General features: G+C 43.7%; 1 protein-coding gene and 1 long non-coding RNA gene across 2 annotated transcripts; one reads left to right on the forward strand and one right to left on the reverse strand.

Moving 5' to 3' along the window:
* Window positions 1-569: 569 nt before the first annotated feature.
* Window positions 570-12,818, forward strand: GREM1 (gremlin 1, DAN family BMP antagonist). Its single transcript, XM_007521685.2, has 2 exons — window positions 570-777; window positions 9,137-12,818. Exon 2 carries the CDS (start codon window positions 9,138-9,140, stop codon window positions 9,687-9,689), a length of 552 nt encoding a protein of 183 aa, XP_007521747.1. The 5' UTR covers window positions 570-777; window position 9,137; the 3' UTR covers window positions 9,690-12,818.
* On the reverse strand, window positions 12,135-17,996 carry LOC132533459 (uncharacterized). Its single transcript, XR_009545352.1, has 2 exons — window positions 15,281-17,996; window positions 12,135-15,142 (listed from the first exon to the last, which is right to left on the reverse strand). It is a non-coding gene; the product is annotated as an uncharacterized LOC132533459 (long non-coding RNA).
* Between the last annotated feature and the right edge of the window lie 524 nt (window positions 17,997-18,520).

The following is an 18,520-nucleotide window of genomic DNA, read 5'->3' on the forward strand; positions in this document are numbered from 1 at the left end:
GCTATTGTTCTCATCTTTTTACGATAGTGGAGGGACGGATACCTTGACTTTCTTGAGTCTAAGTTTCTGTCACCCCCCGCCCCCTCTCCGTTCTCAGCCTGGGAGCTGGGGACCGCGGGAGGGCCGAGAGGAGGGTGTCAGGCCAGCGAGCCCGCGGGGGTACGGGGCCGCGGGGGTCAGCGCCCTGCGAGCCAGGAGCCTCCAGCGGAGCCGCGCTGGAGCCTCTGCGGCCGCAACCCCGCCGCGTCTGGCGGGCACGCTCCCTCCCCGGGGCCCCGCAGTCTCGGGCTTGGGCTCGGCTAGCGGGCGCCCCGCGGGGCGGGCGGAGGAGCGCGGGGCCCCGAGCAGGGGTTGGGGGGGTTGGGGGGGGGCTCCTCCGCGCTTCCCCCTCCGACGGGAGCGGAAAATGTGATTTGCTGTGCATTCCAGGCGCGGTTCCCTGGGGTGACCTCTCTCCGCCGGTCCTTGCGGGGGGAGCAGACAAAGAGGCGAGGCCCGCGGAGCGGGGACCCCGCGGGAAGCAGGCGGGGTGCGGGGGCGGGGGCGGGGGCAGGACCGGGAAAGGGGGCGGCAGCGGGGCCAGCCGCGGCTGCGGCGCCTGGCCAATGGAGAGGCGCGGCCGCCCGCATTTAAACCGCAGCCGGCGCGATGCCCAGCACTCGGTGCCCAGAGCGCCTTCCTCCAGGTCCCGGTGACCCCGCGCCCAGCCCGGAAGGCCCGCGCCTCGGTGGTACCCCTCCACCACGCGTCACCAGCGCAGACCCCCGTCACTGACAGGTGAGCGCCAGCCCCGTGTGTGCGTATGCATGTGTGCACTGGGGTCCGCAGACATGTGTGTGCAGGGCACACTCTCGCCAGTTCCCGGTGGGTGCAGCCCAAGATCCCGCAAACCCTGGAGGCCCGCCGTGCCTTCGCTGTGCACAGACAGGAGAGAAAACTTGGGAAAGAGGTTGCTCACAGAGGCTCCCGCGTCTCACTGCCATCTCCGGAGCCAGCTGCCATGCTCCGGTGTGCATGAGTGCCCTCCTTGCCAGGCGCGCCCTTGCGCATTCTGGGCAGCGGGAGCCCGGGGATCTGCGGCGGGACTGCTGCCCGGAGGGGACCCTGTGTCTGCGGTGGGTCCCTGGGGCCGCGGACCTCGGGAGCGCCCTGAGCGAATCGTCCTGTGAGGGACTGCAGGATGAGGAGCTGGGCTGTTAGCCCCTTTGCCAAAGTGAGATGGAGGACCTCCTCACCCCCACCCCCCAACAAGGGCAGAGGCGTTGGGACTGCGGACTGGCGCTGCGGGATCTCAAGCTCGAAGCCACCTTGCAAATGCAGCCTACACCCAGGAGCTGGCCGCACCCCTGGGCTCTAGGTCCCCCTTGCAGGCTTCTCTGCGCTCTATGCATTCCTTGACTGAACCGTTGCTGTCCAGGCGCCTGGCAGCAGACACTACCCGGTATGGCGTGGGGACTGGAGATACCTCTTAATCTGTGTCCTGAAGACCCTCGCCTCACTGCTGCCTTACTAGCAGGGCTGATGGCCAGAGGTTGGTCTCCAGGTGAGACGCCTGGTCTTCCCTCGCCCCCCTCCACACCTCCCCAGTCTTCTCTGGGGATGGTTGAGCAAGACCAGTGCTGTCAGAATGAGTTAATTTGTAAATTTCAGGCTTGGGGAATAAACCCACCCCCAGCTTTTCTTTGGGGGGATTCCGCAGATTGGCATCTTACCGTGCAGGGTTCGGGCTACAAGACCTGGGCCAGATGGAGGTGACCAGCCACTACTTGGGGGAGTAGGGAGGGGGGGAGGGGCAGGAGGGAGCCTTCAGGCCACTGAACCGGCTTGAGTGGGCTCTCAGGTCATTCCTTACCCTCTGCTGATTGGAAACTCAGGCGTATTTATTTGTTTGTTTATTTATTTTTACCAAAGCACTGCTCAATTCTGGTTTATGGTGGAGTAGGGGATTGAACCTGAGACTTTGGAGCCTCAGGCAAGAGAGTCTATTTGCCTAAATAACTATTATGCTATCTCCCCACAGCCCACAGCCCGGCAAGTGTATTTAGACAGAAATATAGACTCCCAAGTTTGGAGTTACAATCACATTTTGAATGATACAAAGGGAGAAAGGTGACCATTCGTGGGTAATTGGATCTCCTGCTAGAAAGAACAGATCCCAGTGGTGTGATATGCTCACTGCTGATTATCTTTTCTGTAGAGATGATGCCAGGTCACAGGCTGATGAAAATAACCCATTCTGCTAAGTGGATAGTGGTTCCAGGGACCCCAGATTAGTGACTTCCTTCTGACTATACACAAAGGTTAAATAAATAGCTGAAAGGAGTTAAGATAGCTCCCATCCCAGGGAGAGATTCTTCTCTCCCTCCATGTCTTTGCAACCCTCTTCCTCCTAATTTACTTTATTTTATTTTATTTGGTGGGGGGTGACATTGGGAACCTGAAGTGTTGAAATTTTCAAAGGAGGAAAGGTCTGAACAACTATGAGTTTTTATCTTTCTTTCCTGCTACAGTCTAGTTACTACGCTGGATAATTTATACTCTAATTTTTAGTGCTAGTTATTTAAGAGTTGGTTAAGTGTGTGTGTGTGTATGTGTGTCTGTGTGTGTGTGTGTTTAGCCCAATGGTCTTTTCAAGAATTAAAGTCTTCTGTAAACTTAACAATTTCCCAGGTTTCCTATTTTCTCAGCAGTTCATTTTGAGCATTACGTTTTGGTAACCTGCGCTGTATAGGAAATCCAGGCTGACTCCCTCAGTCCTTCTGTGTGTGGTTACATAGCGAAGAATAAGCACTGGCTATGTCCCCACATCACTTCAAACTGCCTGCCTTGTCTCCAACAAAACACACCCTCACTTTTCATACTTAAGTATTGACATTGATAAAATGCCAAGCAATTGTGTGCCCCTCTTCTAAGAAATGCCTGTTGACAGTGAAGTTGTGGAGCATGTTATAGGAGAAAGAGCAAGGAGCAGACAGGAAAACCTAAGCCTTTCATGTAAAGGAAAGTTGGGAGGTGGGGGGTGGGCACTGCAGCATCCAACCGAAAGGGCAGAGCAGGCAAGTGTTACCAGCTCTTGTGGTACATCTGCAAGGAATTTTCTTCAGCTTGAACATATGCTTTGAGAAATGCAAAGGACACCAATAATTCTTAGGACAAGAGACATCTTTTTCTTTGCATATGTAGATATAGGACAGAGCTATTTGAGCTGCAATAACCTTTACACATTATTGTACTAGAACCAAGTGCACATATCACTTGCTAAATACTGGGTAACTTATCAGAGCTGAGTGTCCACAGAATAGTGATTAAGGACATGCAATTTGAAGACTACATAGGAAGAGGCTCAAACCTATTGGCATTCCTTTAAGAGCTCCCATTTAAGAGCGGTGTGACCTTGAACAGATTCTGAACTTTCCTGCATGTGGAATCCCTGACTGGTCAAAGGCAGAAATTATCATCTACCTCATAACTGACTGTGAAAACTAAACTATGAACCTTATCCAGAAATAACAATAGTACCTGATATAGTAAGGGCTTAAAAACATAAGGCATAGCCACACAAATATGTCTGAAAGCAGAGTCTGCATCAGCAAAATGTAGTAATAATTGCAGTCTCTGTCAATACTTTATGGCAGCCTACAAGAGACTCTCAATGGAGAATCAAACTGAGATGTTCCCAGATTCCTCACACACAGAAACACAATGTAGTAAATATTGTTGGAAGCCATAAAAATATGGATAACTCTTGTTATCAGCAGAGACATTGAAGGAGCAGTGGCATTAATACAGCACTAGAACATACCTCAGGATGATTATGTAGTTAACCCTCAAATCCCACATGCACAGGGGCTCATACACATCTTTTTCTATATAAAAACAAACTTGGCTGTCACTCAGTAGTGAGCTTTTAATATTTAACACTTTGCAACTTACTTGCTATAAAATCTGTATGCAGTTTTCAACCACAAAATCTTACCTTTATAGTGCAGTTTTTCAGGAAAGTCAGCCCAATGTATTCTTCAGACAATCTCAATTTTTAGACATTGCTTATCCTTTTCAATTTAAAGCTCAAATCAAAAGGAATTGTGCTCATCCAAAAGATCTAGTCTTAAGGAAAACAGAGTATTCCAAAGCATGACCTGCATATAGAGCATTTGCTGTCACATCCTCTAGATAATATTCTGGGAGATCAGTGTGATGTCATGTCTGTGGACTGTCTTTCCACAAGTTGACTTGCCAGGAGGGGTTAACCAGAAGTTCTCGTACAGACATCTGAATTGCTGATCATTGTCTCTTTTCTGTAATTGTCTCTTTTCTGCACGGCATGAGCAAGGTGGCTAGCTAAAAGGAGAAACAGATAAGTCCTGAAAGGAACTGATCTAAGCATCCCCAAGAACATTTTGAACATTGGAATCAGGTCACAGTTTTATTTCTTAGAGTCCTGATGAAGATTGGAATACACTGTTAAGCTCTGCACAGGACAGAAGAGCTAATGTGGCTTATTTAGTATGTAGATGTCTGCTTTTGGTCACTGAGGGAAGCAGGGAAGAAGCATCAGGTAGAGAAGACTTGCTTGGAGAGCTTTACTACTCTCTGCGTCAAGCTCATTGGAGGGGAAGACAGTGATAAAAGCAGGAGGGCGGGGGGGGGGGATAGCTTTTGGTAGTGGAGAAGTGTTGCAGAGAAAGCTCACCACAAAAATCTCACAAGCACCTAGGAGGTGGCATAGTGGATTAAGCATTGGACTCTCAAATATGAGAACCTGTGTTTGAATCCTGACATCAAACACGCCAGAGTGGTGTTCTCTTTCATTAATACACAAAGAAATAAATATTAAAAATATGATCACCTTACTTTGAGGAGCAGGCATGCATTGTGGGTAAGTTGAGGTAGGTTTTGAAAATAATACCATTCCACACAGGAGAATAAAGAGAGGTCTTAGGGGGCTCTTTGATGCACTCTGAGTTCATGAGATGCAGTTTAATTTAAGAATATGGGTGGGTGATTCCATAAATGGAAAGCACCATATGGAATATGCCTTTCATGTTTGGTCATGAAAGGTTGGTCATAAATCTGGATTAGCATTTGGACTGAATTTTGATTATGGGACATCCTGCTAGGTGACAATGTGGAAAATAATTTACCTTAAGGCATTCCTATCTTCGTGGTTTCTTCCACCTGTATGATATTTGTACATAGTGCAATTATTTGATGGCCATACAGCTGAGATTCCAGGAGGGAAGCTCTGATTCCCTTCACTGGGAAATCCATATTGGCTTGGGGTGGCCACAGTGACCTGTCAGCATCCTAGTTTCAGTACTGTCACAGGCCTCATTCTTACTTGTTTAGAATGTGTAGAACTCCTCAGGGCACTGCTGTTCTCCTAGTCTGTGTTGACCAAGATTCCTAAAGCTGGCCTTTCCTCCTCTAAATATCTGAGGTCTTGCAATGAGTGCTGAAGACCTCAAAGTCTGTCCAAATTGAAAACTAGTTCACAACATTGTAAATCTTATTTTTAGAAAAATCTGCTCTTTGGAATTGGGGAGAGAGAATAGTGTTTACACAAAAAAAATTTCATGCCTGAGGCTCCAAGGTCTTAAGTTCAACCCCTGGCACTACAATAAGCCAGAATTGAGCAGTTTTCTAATTGAAAGAGGAAGAGAGAGCGAGAGAGTGAGAGAGAGAGAGGAAAGGAAGGAAGGAAAGAAGCAAGGAAGGAAGGAAGGAAGGGAGGGAAGGTCTACTTTTCTTAAGCCCACTTTTCTTAAGTCCTTTTGACTTATGGAAGTATGCTTGTGTCCATAGAAACAGGGTGTCTGTCCAAATTACAATTAAAACCTCTACTTGTCAATTTTTCAAATCACTGATTTCTCATTGGATTCTACTGTAGTGAACACAGTAGCTTAACTAAAAAAAAAAAAAACAAGACACAACATTCTGTCAATATCTGAGACCAGATGAAAACATAAGTAGTGGCATCCGGAGTTTCCCAGGAAAGGAAAAACAAATACTAAGAGCTGCCCTGCTAAGGCATTGGCCATACTGATCATCAGAAATCCAAAGGACTGCAATTGTCTGTGACCTTTATTGGGACATAGTAAGGTAGTTTGAACTGAGAAATTGGAAACTGAACATCAGTGTGATCAGAAGCATTCATTCTGTTAACAGATGAGCACATACTCTAGGCCAGGCACTAGAGATGTGTCTGTAGTCACAAATGAGAGTGGTGAGAAGAAAAAGTTGAGTATAATTGGCCTGAAGTTGGTTTCTAGAAAGCACCGTTACATTTTTGGAATAGATGTTTGTAGTTGGGGACAGCCTCAGCATGTAAACCTGTTCTGTCACCTCCATTTCAGTCCAGTCTCAGATTAGCTCCTGTGATAATGGGCATGGAGGGTCTTGAACTGGGAGGGCAGAACTGTCCTGAGCTGGACTTTAGCAGGGGTGGGAGAAGTTGTAGGCCTTACGGCTAGCTCATATGCCTTTCTTTTGAGATGAGCAGAGACTGATCTTAGCATAGATCCTGGACCCAAACTGAATAATGGAAGAAACTTGTGAAAGCTTCTCAAACTCACAATGTATTTCCTAGAATACTGAAAGGTGATGGTTCAAGTTACTTTATTCTTTAGGGGGAAAGAAGCACTCTTTCTGAGCTGGAGTTTTCTTATGGATGATTTTCTTAAGAGACAAAACAAGGACATTATTATTACTATTATTATTATTATTATTATTATTTGTTCTTGGAACAAAAATGGCTCTGTTTAAAGAACAGAGATGTTGTAACATAAACTGACAAAAGCCAGGGAGCCTGCTGTCAGAGCAACTAAATGTCACATTACCAGGCTCGAACTTGAACTTGCCCAGAAATATGAGGTTAATGTTGGAAGGAGGATACCATTTAAGGATTATTTAAATTAAATAGGTTTTTAAAATACTTTTATATATTGAGAGAGAGAGAGAGAGAAAGGGAGAATCAGAGCATCATTCTATCATTCTGGCATACATGATTCCAGAAATGGAACTCAGGACCTCATGTTTATATGTCTATCATTTTAGCCACTGTGCCACTTCTTGGACTTAAATATATCTTTACATTTTTATTTCACTCACTGATTTAGCACTGAAGCTTCCTCCACTGCAGTGGGTGCTCTGCTCAAACCTGGGCTGAGTGTATGACAAAGAAGTGCACTATCCAAGTGGGCTACATTGCTGGCCCAAATTTAATATTTAGTTATCTTTGATGTAATCTTTAGGGTTTGAATGGCCTTTACTTCTCAGGAACAGTTACTTAGAGAACATGGATTCCTTAGTCTTAGTCATTGAAAGGTAGTTGTTTTAGGTAATAATATCACCTATATCATCCTTGGGGAGAGGTTTGCTATATTACCATTAAATGACTTTGTGGCAATCGTGTGTAAACTAGGTATTCCGAAGACAGCAGGGGTATGGTTGCTTCATAGCTGTGTCACTAGGGTCAGAAAACTATGGTGGAGGGCTGGGGTAGGAAGAACCTCAGGATTCAGGATAGATAGGAATGACAGCCCAAAGAGGGAGGACTATGAACTGGAAACTGCATTCATTGAAAAGAAAGTCCTTTCAGCCTAACTACAAGTACTTCAGATATTATTCAAAGTTTGTTAGAAAACAAAGCAGTGGCCTTGGGAGGTGGTACAGTGACTAGAGTACTGGCTTTGTAAGTGGGCAGTCCCTAGCTCATTCTCAGCAATGCATGTACCAGAGTGATGCTCTGGCTTACTGTCTCCTCTACTGCTAAAAAATAAAAACCTAGAAAAGAAAATCAATGCATACCTACTAAATCCAGATATGCATTTTATTTTTCTTTTTAAGCCAGAGCATTGCTCAGCTCTGGCTTATGGTAGTGTTGGGGTTGAACTACAGATCTCAGAAGCCTCAGGCATGAAACTCTTGCTTAACCCCCTGTGCTGTCTCCTGGGCATTAGATGACATATTTTAATAATATCCCCCCAGACAGCTATTTCTACAGATAGCTCCTTTCTCTGCTTTTACAAATTCTTGTTGCTGGGGAAATGGTTCAGCAGCTAGAACATTGGACTTTCATGCCTGAGGTTCTAGTTCCACATACACCAGAGTGGTGCTCTGACTTCCATATCTATCTATCTATCTATCTATCTATCTATCTATCTATCTATCTATCTATCCATTTATCTCCACCTGTCTTATGTGATTCAGTCTCTCCCCTTTTTATGCAGCAAAAATTTAAAATAAAAACATACTTCCTTTTTTCCTTCTCTTCTTTTCTGCCTTCTCCTTTCTTTTCTTTCTTCTCCTCTCCTTCTGTAACTCCCCTCCCTTCCCTGCATACCTGCCTCTGCAATACCCTCCTTTTTACCATCACAGTCCACTAAGGTTTCACCCTCTTGTGTTCATTGTTACATCAAATTTGATCTGAACACCCTGTCTGGGGAGACAAAGTATTTGCATCTTTGTTTGGATGAGTAATTTATTGAGAAATAAAGTGAATTGCTTAAGGTCAGAGGGCAAGTTGTGGCCCCAGGACTTTGTCTAAAACCTCAGTGTGGACTTGTCATCCAAGGAAGTCATTCCTCACTCAGCCAAGTGCCTTCTGGTTCCCTGAAAGGCCTTCTTGCAATGCCTGGCAGCAGCAAAACATTTTGAATGTGACTGGGGTTGAGCCAGGAAGAAATTTCTGTGGTACCACATGTGAGGAGAGGCCCTGCCTGAGCTTGGATCTGAATATCCCATAGGGCAATGAGAATAGTAGTATCTATTTTTTTTTTGCTTTCTTTCTTTTAGTTGATAAGATAGAAATTGAAGGGGGGATGATGATGGAAGGAAAACAAGAAACACCTACAGCACTGCTTTACCATTCATGAAGCTTCTCCCCCAAGTGGGGATAGAAGGCTTGAATCTGGATCCTTGTGCATGGCAACATGTGTGCTCAACATGTGTATTACCACCACCCAGCCCTTGAGAATAATAATACCTAATTCAGTGAGATCTATATGTTGAGCAGTGAATACCATTCTTGACAATGGTAACAAGGGCTGGGTAAGATATGAACCCTTACAGTGGACATTTTCATTCATTCACTTCTCCCTCATTGGTGTCTCCCCTCTCTCTTTCCCTCTCATAGCATGAGCCGCACCGCCTACACTGTGGGAGCCCTGCTTCTCCTCTTGGGGACCCTGCTGCCAGCTGCTGAAGGGAAGAAGACTGGGTCCCAAGGTGCCATCCCCCCACCAGACAAGGCCCAGCATAATGACTCAGAGCAGACTCAGTCTCCTCAGCCTGGCTCCAGGAACCGAGGGCGGGGCCAAGGGCGAGGTACTGCCATGCCGGGGGAGGAGGTGCTGGAGTCCAGCCAGGAGGCCTTGCATGTGACAGAGCGCAAGTACCTGAAGCGAGACTGGTGCAAAACCCAGCCCCTCAAGCAGACCATCCACGAAGAGGGCTGCAACAGCCGCACCATCATCAACCGCTTCTGCTATGGTCAGTGCAACTCCTTCTACATCCCCAGGCACATCCGGAAAGAGGAGGGCTCCTTCCAGTCTTGCTCCTTCTGTAAGCCCAAGAAATTCACCACCATGATGGTCACACTCAACTGTCCTGAACTGCAGCCACCCACCAAGAAGAAGAGGGTCACACGAGTGAAGCAGTGCCGTTGCATATCCATTGATTTGGATTAACCCAGGCACTCCTCGCCTGGTCCAGGGGGGCAGCGCAAGGTGGTCCCCCAGCCAGACCTAAAACAACCTGATTCTTACTTGGCTTAAACCTAGAGGCAAGAAGACCCACCGGGAGCCTGCTAGTGTGTAGTTTGTGTGCATGTGTGTGCATGGGTGCCTGCCGGGCACATGCAGAAGAAACAGTCTACACTAGAGGGCATGTCCAACTATGCAAAGGTATCTGCTTCCAAGGGAAACAGCACAGAGAGCCCACAGCAGGAACTGGGGCACAGGCAGAAAGGCAGGGCTTAGTCTGGTTTTGCCTTTGTCTCCCCTGTGCCCTCCAGGAGACCAGGCTCACAGAAAAGTGTGCTCCAAGGGCAAGTTAGTGCTGCACTGGATGTGGAAAAGGCATTTCAAACAGCTCCGCTCCTTTTTCCTTCTTTCCACAGCCTAGCCCTTTTTCTCTCTGTCTATTTATGACTCCTTCCAACTTTGCCTAGGTTTTAAGATGAACTCACTTGGCCATAAATACAAACCTTTCTCATTCAGGAAAGGCTCTTCTGACTCTAGTGTGCTTAGTGTAGCACAGGTCAGGGATGGAGGAGTGAGGGATTAGGAATGAGGACCACTGGGGGGGGGGGGGTTCCGTAAAACTTAGCTGGAATGTGGAGCAGAGCCTTTCAGGGGTCAGACAGCAATAAGACACATCTTTTTCGGTGTCTATCAGAACCCAAGTGGCTAGAAGAGAAATGAGATTGCCCCCAAATCCTGAACATTGGCTGTCACTGCTACCTGCTGACCTCATTCCACTAACCTGATCTGTAAATCAACATCAAACTTAAAACATAGATCCTGACCACTCTTGTTTACAGAACCAAGTGAATGTGTTCTCCCTCAGGTGGATAATAGAATTCAGAGCCCCCTGTACCGGTATAGGAACAAAATAGAAAACTTCATGGGCAAATGGCCCTAAAAATCTTAATTTGCTGTTTGGTGATAATCACCTCATTCCCAGTGCATTATTTCTGTGTAATGCTTCTGAGAGTTACAACCTTGCAGTAGAAAGATTCTGCCTTTGCTGTGTGGACCTGCTAGTCAAGAACCAGTCTAAAAGAGGAGAAAAATTCTGGGCCTGCTCCATTTAAGCTAGAAGTATAGTTTGGGTCTTTTTAATTTAACCATTGAACTGAACTGGAGAGAAGGGTAGATCAAGGAAATACAGGGGATTGCTTTAGCCAAGGAAGAATTAAATTCCTGGGAGATATAAAAGGTATGACTTCCACTTACTTGTCCCTTACAGGTCCAATGAAAAATCCAGTTAAGAAATCACAGAGGACACTAGTTATCTATCTGCTGCTGGTGGGATTCATTGATTTACCAGAGACACGCCTCTCAATGCCTGTTAGACTCTGTAGCCAAGGGGGAGGGGGAGTGAGCCTTAGTGTAGTTTGAATCTGGCTAATGCACTAATGCCAAGCCTGAGGCTTTATATGTAATCTCCCACCCTCCCACACCACCACACCCCCATACTCTTTTTGCTTTACTAGCCAAGTCACTTGGGCCAAAGACAAAAAACCACCATCCACTGTCCATCACAGCTCAAGTATTAAAGAATCATTGCAACAAAAGAGGCTACTTTTTCTTTTTGTTCTGGTCCTGTGCTCTCCCATCAATAGCCACACAGGAACCATAATTTGAGGCAGCAGTCTTGAACACACAAAGCATTGGGTCTAATCTTAAACCACTTAAATCCACTACTAATCATTCTGCCTGAATCATTAGCAGTGAATGCAATACATTGTCCATGCATTTTGTGTACATTGTCTACCCAACCCTAAATCTTGCTATCCTCCCCATCTTTCAGCAGAGTGGGTTTAATAAGCACACAAATGCTAAGCCAGTATTTTGAGGCAATCTGGTGGGGGGTGTGGGAGGGGAGGAAAATGCCATTCTGAACCAGCAGATGCTGAATTTGTCTTGTTTTAGCTCTGCCACAAGCATGCAATTCTGTTACAAAGAGATGACTTCAGTTGGCAGCAATAACCTTCTTTTAGTAGCTTGAACCACAGTCTTGCATGTAAGTTGGAACTGGCTGAAGTAAAGAGAATTTCCTCAAAATTAATTTCACTGGGATAATCAGAAGTATAATTGCCCTAAAAGCACAGCTCAGGCTCAAGAAGGAAACGTCTGCTTTTCTAACTGTGCCTTTCTTAAGACTAGCACAAGTGCAGTGTGTCTTCCAACAGTTATTGAAAGTGCCATGTCTGTTCCTGATTGTACTGAAGTCACTGATTATGTAATGATATGGTTTTTTTTTCCACTACTATAGTAGAATTTTTAATAACAAGGTATTTATGAGCTCAGTCTTTTCTGTGAAAATAATGCCGGACACTAAATATGAATTTTATGATTTACACTTTAAGCTTGGCGTTGAAAGAGGAAACACACACACATACACACAAACACGTTGTAAAGCTGTAAGTTGTTATTGTAGTTCTTCAAAGTTACAAGTGTAAGTGAAAAATCTGGAGGAAAGGCTAATTTCCACTGTGTGGAATGTGAATAAATAAACAAAAAGCTATGGTTATTTAATGTAATTATTAATTCAAATCCTTTGGCCACTGTGATTTCAAGCTTGCTTGCTTGCTTCCTCTTCCTCCTCTTCCTCCTCCTCTTTTTCCTCCTCCTCCTTCTTTTTCTCCTTCTTCTTTTACCTTTATAAGACCTCCTCTGAATTGAGCAAAGAGGAGACTAGCACATTGTAAGCTGTTGCAGAGTTTTATCAGGTCATGAAAAACAGTAGACTATGCTTGAACATGCTTTGCAGAGACAAGACCTGAACTTTGGTTACTTGTTTGAATGTTCCTTAAAGGTTAACACTTCTGAGGCAACATAAAGACAGATCTTAAATGTTATTTTGGGAGACATGATGTGCATATACAAACAGATGGCAGACAATAAGTCCTTTTGTGGAGAAGAACTAAAGTGAAAAGTGTTAATGTACAAAACATTTCTGAGTGACCAGTTAACACTTAAGACTGAGAGCAGTTCTATTGATTTGTCATTCTCAAGATATGTAATATCAACTGCATTATGTATCATGTCTGCTTTAATTAGTTATAATAAAATAAACCAGAGGATTCTGTAGACTTTGATTGAAGTACTTGGCTGTGTATAAGGATCAGAGGGGATTTGAAAATCCCATCAAGTCTAATTTGGTATGAAGCAAAGTTTTCTGAATCTGTAACTAGAATTTAATTTCACTCCAATAATGTTTTATATAACTTTCCCCAAAGAAAAAAAATCAATAATTGAAGTCTCTTCTCTATTTACATGTACACATTTTTAACTGGTCAGTGTTCACAAGTTGGGGTTGGGTTCTCTTCTCAGGGGAAGGGAGGTTAGTAAAGAAGGTTAGAGGGTCAGAGAAATAGTTTATTTGGATAGCGCATTGCTTTGCCATGTATGCAACCCAGGTCCATCCCCCATTGCATTGAATGAAACTTCAGTGCTGTGCTTTCTCTTACTCATTCTCTCTGACTCACTCTCTCAATCTGAAAAAATAAAGAGATAAATTGTATTGGTTATGATGCGAGGGGAATTCATTTCTTCCATCTTGACTTTTCAGATCTTCTTGGTTTCAGCAGGATGCCTCAGACTAGCAGCCAAGGCAGGGAAAGCTGCTTTGCCATGAAAGGTAGTCATCTCCTCCCAGGTCTGGAAAGAAAGGCTAAAGATGAACATTTCAGAAAATTCAGAGGTTTTCCACAGAAAAGATAAATAGCCTTATTTTGAGGTCCTCTAGGGCGGATAAATGAGGAAAATTTGAACTCAAAGAAAGAAAGAACTTTCTAATAACGAAAGTCTTTAAGTAATGAACTGACTTGCTTCTGAGATAGTAAACTCTCTGCCCTTGAATAATAAAACAGATGCTAGATAAAAATTGAATAGGAATGTGAGATAAAGTGAGCATTGCTCTGTGCCTGCAACTGAAATAACAGATTTCAAAAGTCCCCTCCTACTAAGAAATATATGCCATGCTAATGAAAATCCCAGCAGTTATGTGTAAAATGCATGTGCCAGACCCTGTGCTAAAGATTTTATTTGAATTCTTCTTCACTTAATCCTTCAAAAAGGAGTAGTGAACTCACTGGGTCTGATTTGAGCAGTTATGCCCTAAACACTATGCCAAAGTGAAGACTGCAACTTATATGAATTTTTCTTTGTAAGAACAGAGCACAATCCTCTAAAAATATTTTGTCAAGGTAGTCGGGCGGTAGCGCAGTGGGTTAAGCGCAGGTGGTGCAAAGCGCAAGGACTGGTGTAAGGATCCCATTTGGAGCCCCTGGCTCCCCACCTTCAGGGGAGTCACTTCACAAGCAGTGAAGCAGGTCTGTAGGTGTCTATCTTTCTCTCCCCTCTGTCTTCCCCTCTTCTCTCCATTTCTGTCTGTCCTATCCAACAATGAAGACAGACAACAGAAATAATCACAACAATAAAACAACAAGGGCAACAAAAGGTAATAAGTAAATAAATAAATACTTTAAAAAATATTTTGTCAAAGCTTCTTTACTACTGTAACTTTTGTTATGACCTCCTTAGACTTGGAGAAGAACAGTGGCAGAAAGTATCAAAGAGGCAGAGTCCTCTAAAAAGTTACACACCTAGGAAATGGCATCTGTACAGTGCTTGAAAGGATGATAACACTTAACATAGAAAGATATTCCATGTTAAAAATAAAGTATGTCACTTTTCCCGAGGCTTACCCCACTAGGGAAGATAGAATCAGGCTGGGGGTATAAATCAACCTGCCAATGCCCATGTTCAGCACTGAAGCAATTACAGAACCCAGAACTCCTACCTTCTGCTCCTCCAAAAGGAATTTGGTCCATACTCCTAGAGGGGGGAGAGAGATCATGGGAAGGTGAATCAAGGGCTCTGAACTCCAGTTCCATCAGGACTGTGAGAGAGAAGAGGAAAAAAAGAAAGACATTCTCAAGTAGTTGCAGGTGTAGGTATGACTTAAAAACGAAGAGAAAGGGGGCCCAAGCAGTGTTGCACAGGGTTAAGCGCACATAGTACCAAGTGCAAGGACCCACACAAGGATCCCAGTAGAGCCCCTGGCTCCTTACCTGCAAGGGGGTCGCTTCACAAGCATTGAAGCAGATCTGCAGGTGTCTAGCTTTCTCTCTTCTCTCTCCCTCTCTATCTTCCCCCTCTCAATTTCTTACTTATCCAATAAAATGAAGGAAAAAAAAGGCTGCCAGGAGCAGTGGATTCATAGTATTGGCACCAGGCCCCAATGATAACCCTGGAAGAAAAAAAAAGGGGGGGGAGAGAAGGCAGGACTACAGGGGAAAATTATAGACAGACTGATAGTCATAAAAATAATATTCAGGGAGTCAGGTGGTAGCGCAGCGGGTTAAGCACATGTGGTGGGAAGCACAAGGGCCTGCATAAAGATCCCAGTTCTAGCTCTCGGCTCCCCACCTGCAGGGGAGTCGCTTCACAGGTGGTGAAGCAGGTCTGCAGGTGTCTCCCTTTCTCTCCCCCTTCCCTGTCTTCCCCTCCTCTCTCCATTTCTCTCTGTCCTATCCAACAACGACGACATCAATAACAACAACAATAATAACAATAAAGAACAAGGGCAACAAAAGGGAAAATAAATAAATATAATTAATAATAATAATAATAATATTCAACCCACCTCTATGACTTTGGGAGAATCACTGCAGTTTCCAATGAAGAGAACAATGTTATGGAACTCTGGTGGTGGGAATGGTGTGGAATTGTAACCTGTTATTTTGCAGTTTTGTAAATCACTAGTAAAAATGCACAATAATAAAAAATAAAGTGTGTGGTAAACCAAAAGCAAAGATGCAAAGAACTTTGCAAGTTGTCTTCCACAAGAAACCCACTATTGTATGCTTCAGTGCTGCCCTCTATATCTGGAATTGCCCAAGATAAAAAGTGTTGCCTTTCTGTTGCTGGTGGAGATGGTTTCTTTTCACATGAAACCCTTTTCTCCAGTCATGAGATTGACAATAAAGCTCTTACTCATGGGACTGGGTAGTCGTGTACCTGGTTGAGCACACATTACAATGCACAAGGACCCAGATTCGATCGAGCCCTTGGTCCACATCTGCAGGGAGAAAGTTTTGCAAGTGGTGAAGTTGTGCTGCAGATGTCTCTTTACCTCTTTCCCTCTCTATCTCTCCCTCCTCTCTCAATTTCTGGCTGTTTCTATCCAATAAATAAATTTAAAAAATTAAAAAAAAAACCAAAAAAACAAATTCTTATTCATTTGAAAGTGTCCTGGTTCCTCTTCAAGTCAGGCAAGGACACCACAAAGGCCCTTATTCATAGTAGAGCCTGAGCTCTACTGGGTGAGCTATCTCCTGATCCCCAGATAAACTATTTTTAAAGAACCTATGGAAAATTAGGATATTGAAAACTCATGAAATCGTGAATATTAATAAATTACAAAAGAGAACTGAATAGAAACAATAAAACTGAGAAGTATCATACCTGAACGTGTGGGGTCTCAGGCTTGATCCTCAGCATAACATACACATATACCATAGTGAAATGGTGATTTTTGTCTTTCATAAAATCAGTCAATCAGTCTTTTTCAGCTCTGGCTTATATGGCTGTGGGGGATTGAACCTGGACTTTGGAGACTCATGCATGAGGGTCTTTTTGCATAACAACTATGCTCTCTCCCCTACCTAACCAATAATTAAAAAATTGACAAATCTTATCTGGATGTGGTGGAGAGACTGATTCTCTTAAAATCAGGAATAAAAAATTGACCACTAATTACTACAGACCTAATAAAAAGAACTACAGACCTAATAAAAGAACTACAAGGGAATATGATGAATAGCAATTATGTCAATAATTACATAACTTAGACGAAATGAATACCTTTCTAATAAAAAACATCTGATTCCACTTTTTTGTCCTTGTTATTATTGTTGTTGTTGTTGTTGGATAGGACAGAGAGAAATTCAGAGTGGAGGGGAAGACAGAGAGGGGGAGAGAAAGATAGACACCTGCAGACCTGCTTCACAGCTTGTGAAGCACCCCCCCTGCAGGTAGGGAGCCAGGGCTTGAACCGGGATCCTTATGCCAGTCCTTGTGCTTTGTGCCATGTGCACTTAACCTACTGCTAGCATGATGCCAACCAGACTTCCCTGGACAGACAACCCCACCAATGTGTCCTGGAGCTCCACTTCCCCAGAGCCCCACCCTACTAGGGAGAGAGAGAGGCAGGCTGGGAGTATGGACTGATCTGTCAATGCCCATGTTAAGTGGGGAAGCAATTACAGAAGCCAGATCTTCCACCTTCTGCATCCCACAATGAATGACCTTGGGATTTAACTTTAACTCCCAGAGGGTTAAAGAATAGGAAAGGTATCAGGGGAGGGGATGGGATACAGAATTCTGGTAGTGGGGATTGTGTGGAATTGTACCCCTCTTATCCTATGGTTTTGTCAATGTTTCCTTTTTATTAATAAAATTTTTTTAAAGCTTCTTGCTGGATTCCTTAGGTTTTTCTATGTATACTATCACATCATGCACAAATAGGGAGAGTTTGATTTCTCTTCCAATCTGTATCCCTTTAATTCCTTGCTCCTGCCTGATTGTTACGTCAAGAACTTCCAATACTATGTTGAATAGTAATGGTGATAGTGGGCAGCCCTGTCTAGTGCCTGATTTGAAGGGAAATGCTTCCAGTTTTTCACCATTGAGAGTATGATGTTGGCTGTAGGTTGCTATATATAGACTCCACTACTTTGAGCATTTTTCCATCTATTTCCATTTTTGTAGCGTTTTGATCATAAAGAGATGTTGGATTTTGTCAAAGGCTTTCTCTGTATCTATTGATGTAACAATGTGGTTTTTGGTCTTGCATTGATGTAGTGGTCACATTGATTGATTTACACATATTAATACAACCTTGCGTCCCTGGGATAAACCCCACTTGGTCGTGATGAACAATCTTTTGAATATACTGCTGTATCCGGTTGGCTAGAATTTTGTTCAATATTTTAGCATCTATGTTCATCAGAGATATTAGTCTGTAGTTTTCTTTTTTGGTTGTGTGCCTGCCTGCTTTTGATATCAGAGTGATGCTGGCTTCATAGAAGCTGGAAGGGTGTATTCCTATCTTCAATCTTCTGGAAGACTTTTAAAAGTAGAGGTATTAAGGTCTGTTATCACAAGGCTTGACTGGGGCAGGGGGGTTGTTAAAGGATCAATTTCAATATTGTGATCTCACATTACTGTTGACTGGAGGTCCCTATTTTGAACATTGCTCAAGTACGGAAAAATTTCTGTTATAATTCCTTTGAATATGTTCTCTATTTCTCTCTCCTCTTTTTCCTTAGGGATCCCAATAACTGTTGTTTTTGTCTTTCTGATGGGGTCTGCTATTTATGGAAATAGTGCTTTATTTTTCCTAAACTCAGTTTCTCTTCATGTGGACCTTTTCATACCACAGGTACAGACTTCAAGAATTAAGATTCTGAGAAAGAATGGGAAGACCTTTAAGACTTGGTCTCCAGGTTCACAAATTGATATTCTTGCTTGATCTTACTTGTCAGAATTAAGTCACTAAATTTCTCTACATTTAAGAGGAGAGGGTTGAGACTTCACTTCCTGAAGGGGGAACATATAAAACAATTTGTGTATATATATTTATATATGAATAACATACTAGCAAATTATAATTACTCCATATTTTTTGTTTGTTTGTTTGTTTAGGTTTTATTTGTTCCATGTCACTTAAGACCCAGAGTTTTGAGAAGTCTCTGTTTGATTTACTAAACAAGCTTCTGATATTA

Source organism: Erinaceus europaeus, chromosome 16 (assembly GCF_950295315.1).
Source record: "Erinaceus europaeus chromosome 16, mEriEur2.1, whole genome shotgun sequence".
In the NCBI taxonomy this organism is placed as follows: domain Eukaryota; kingdom Metazoa; phylum Chordata; class Mammalia; order Eulipotyphla; family Erinaceidae; genus Erinaceus; species Erinaceus europaeus.

What these genes read in the sequence shown, in the direction of transcription:
- GREM1 (XM_007521685.2), top strand. Translation starts at nt 9,138, where the DNA reads ATGAGCCGCACCGCCTACACTGTGGGAGCCCTGCTTCTCCTCTTGGGG.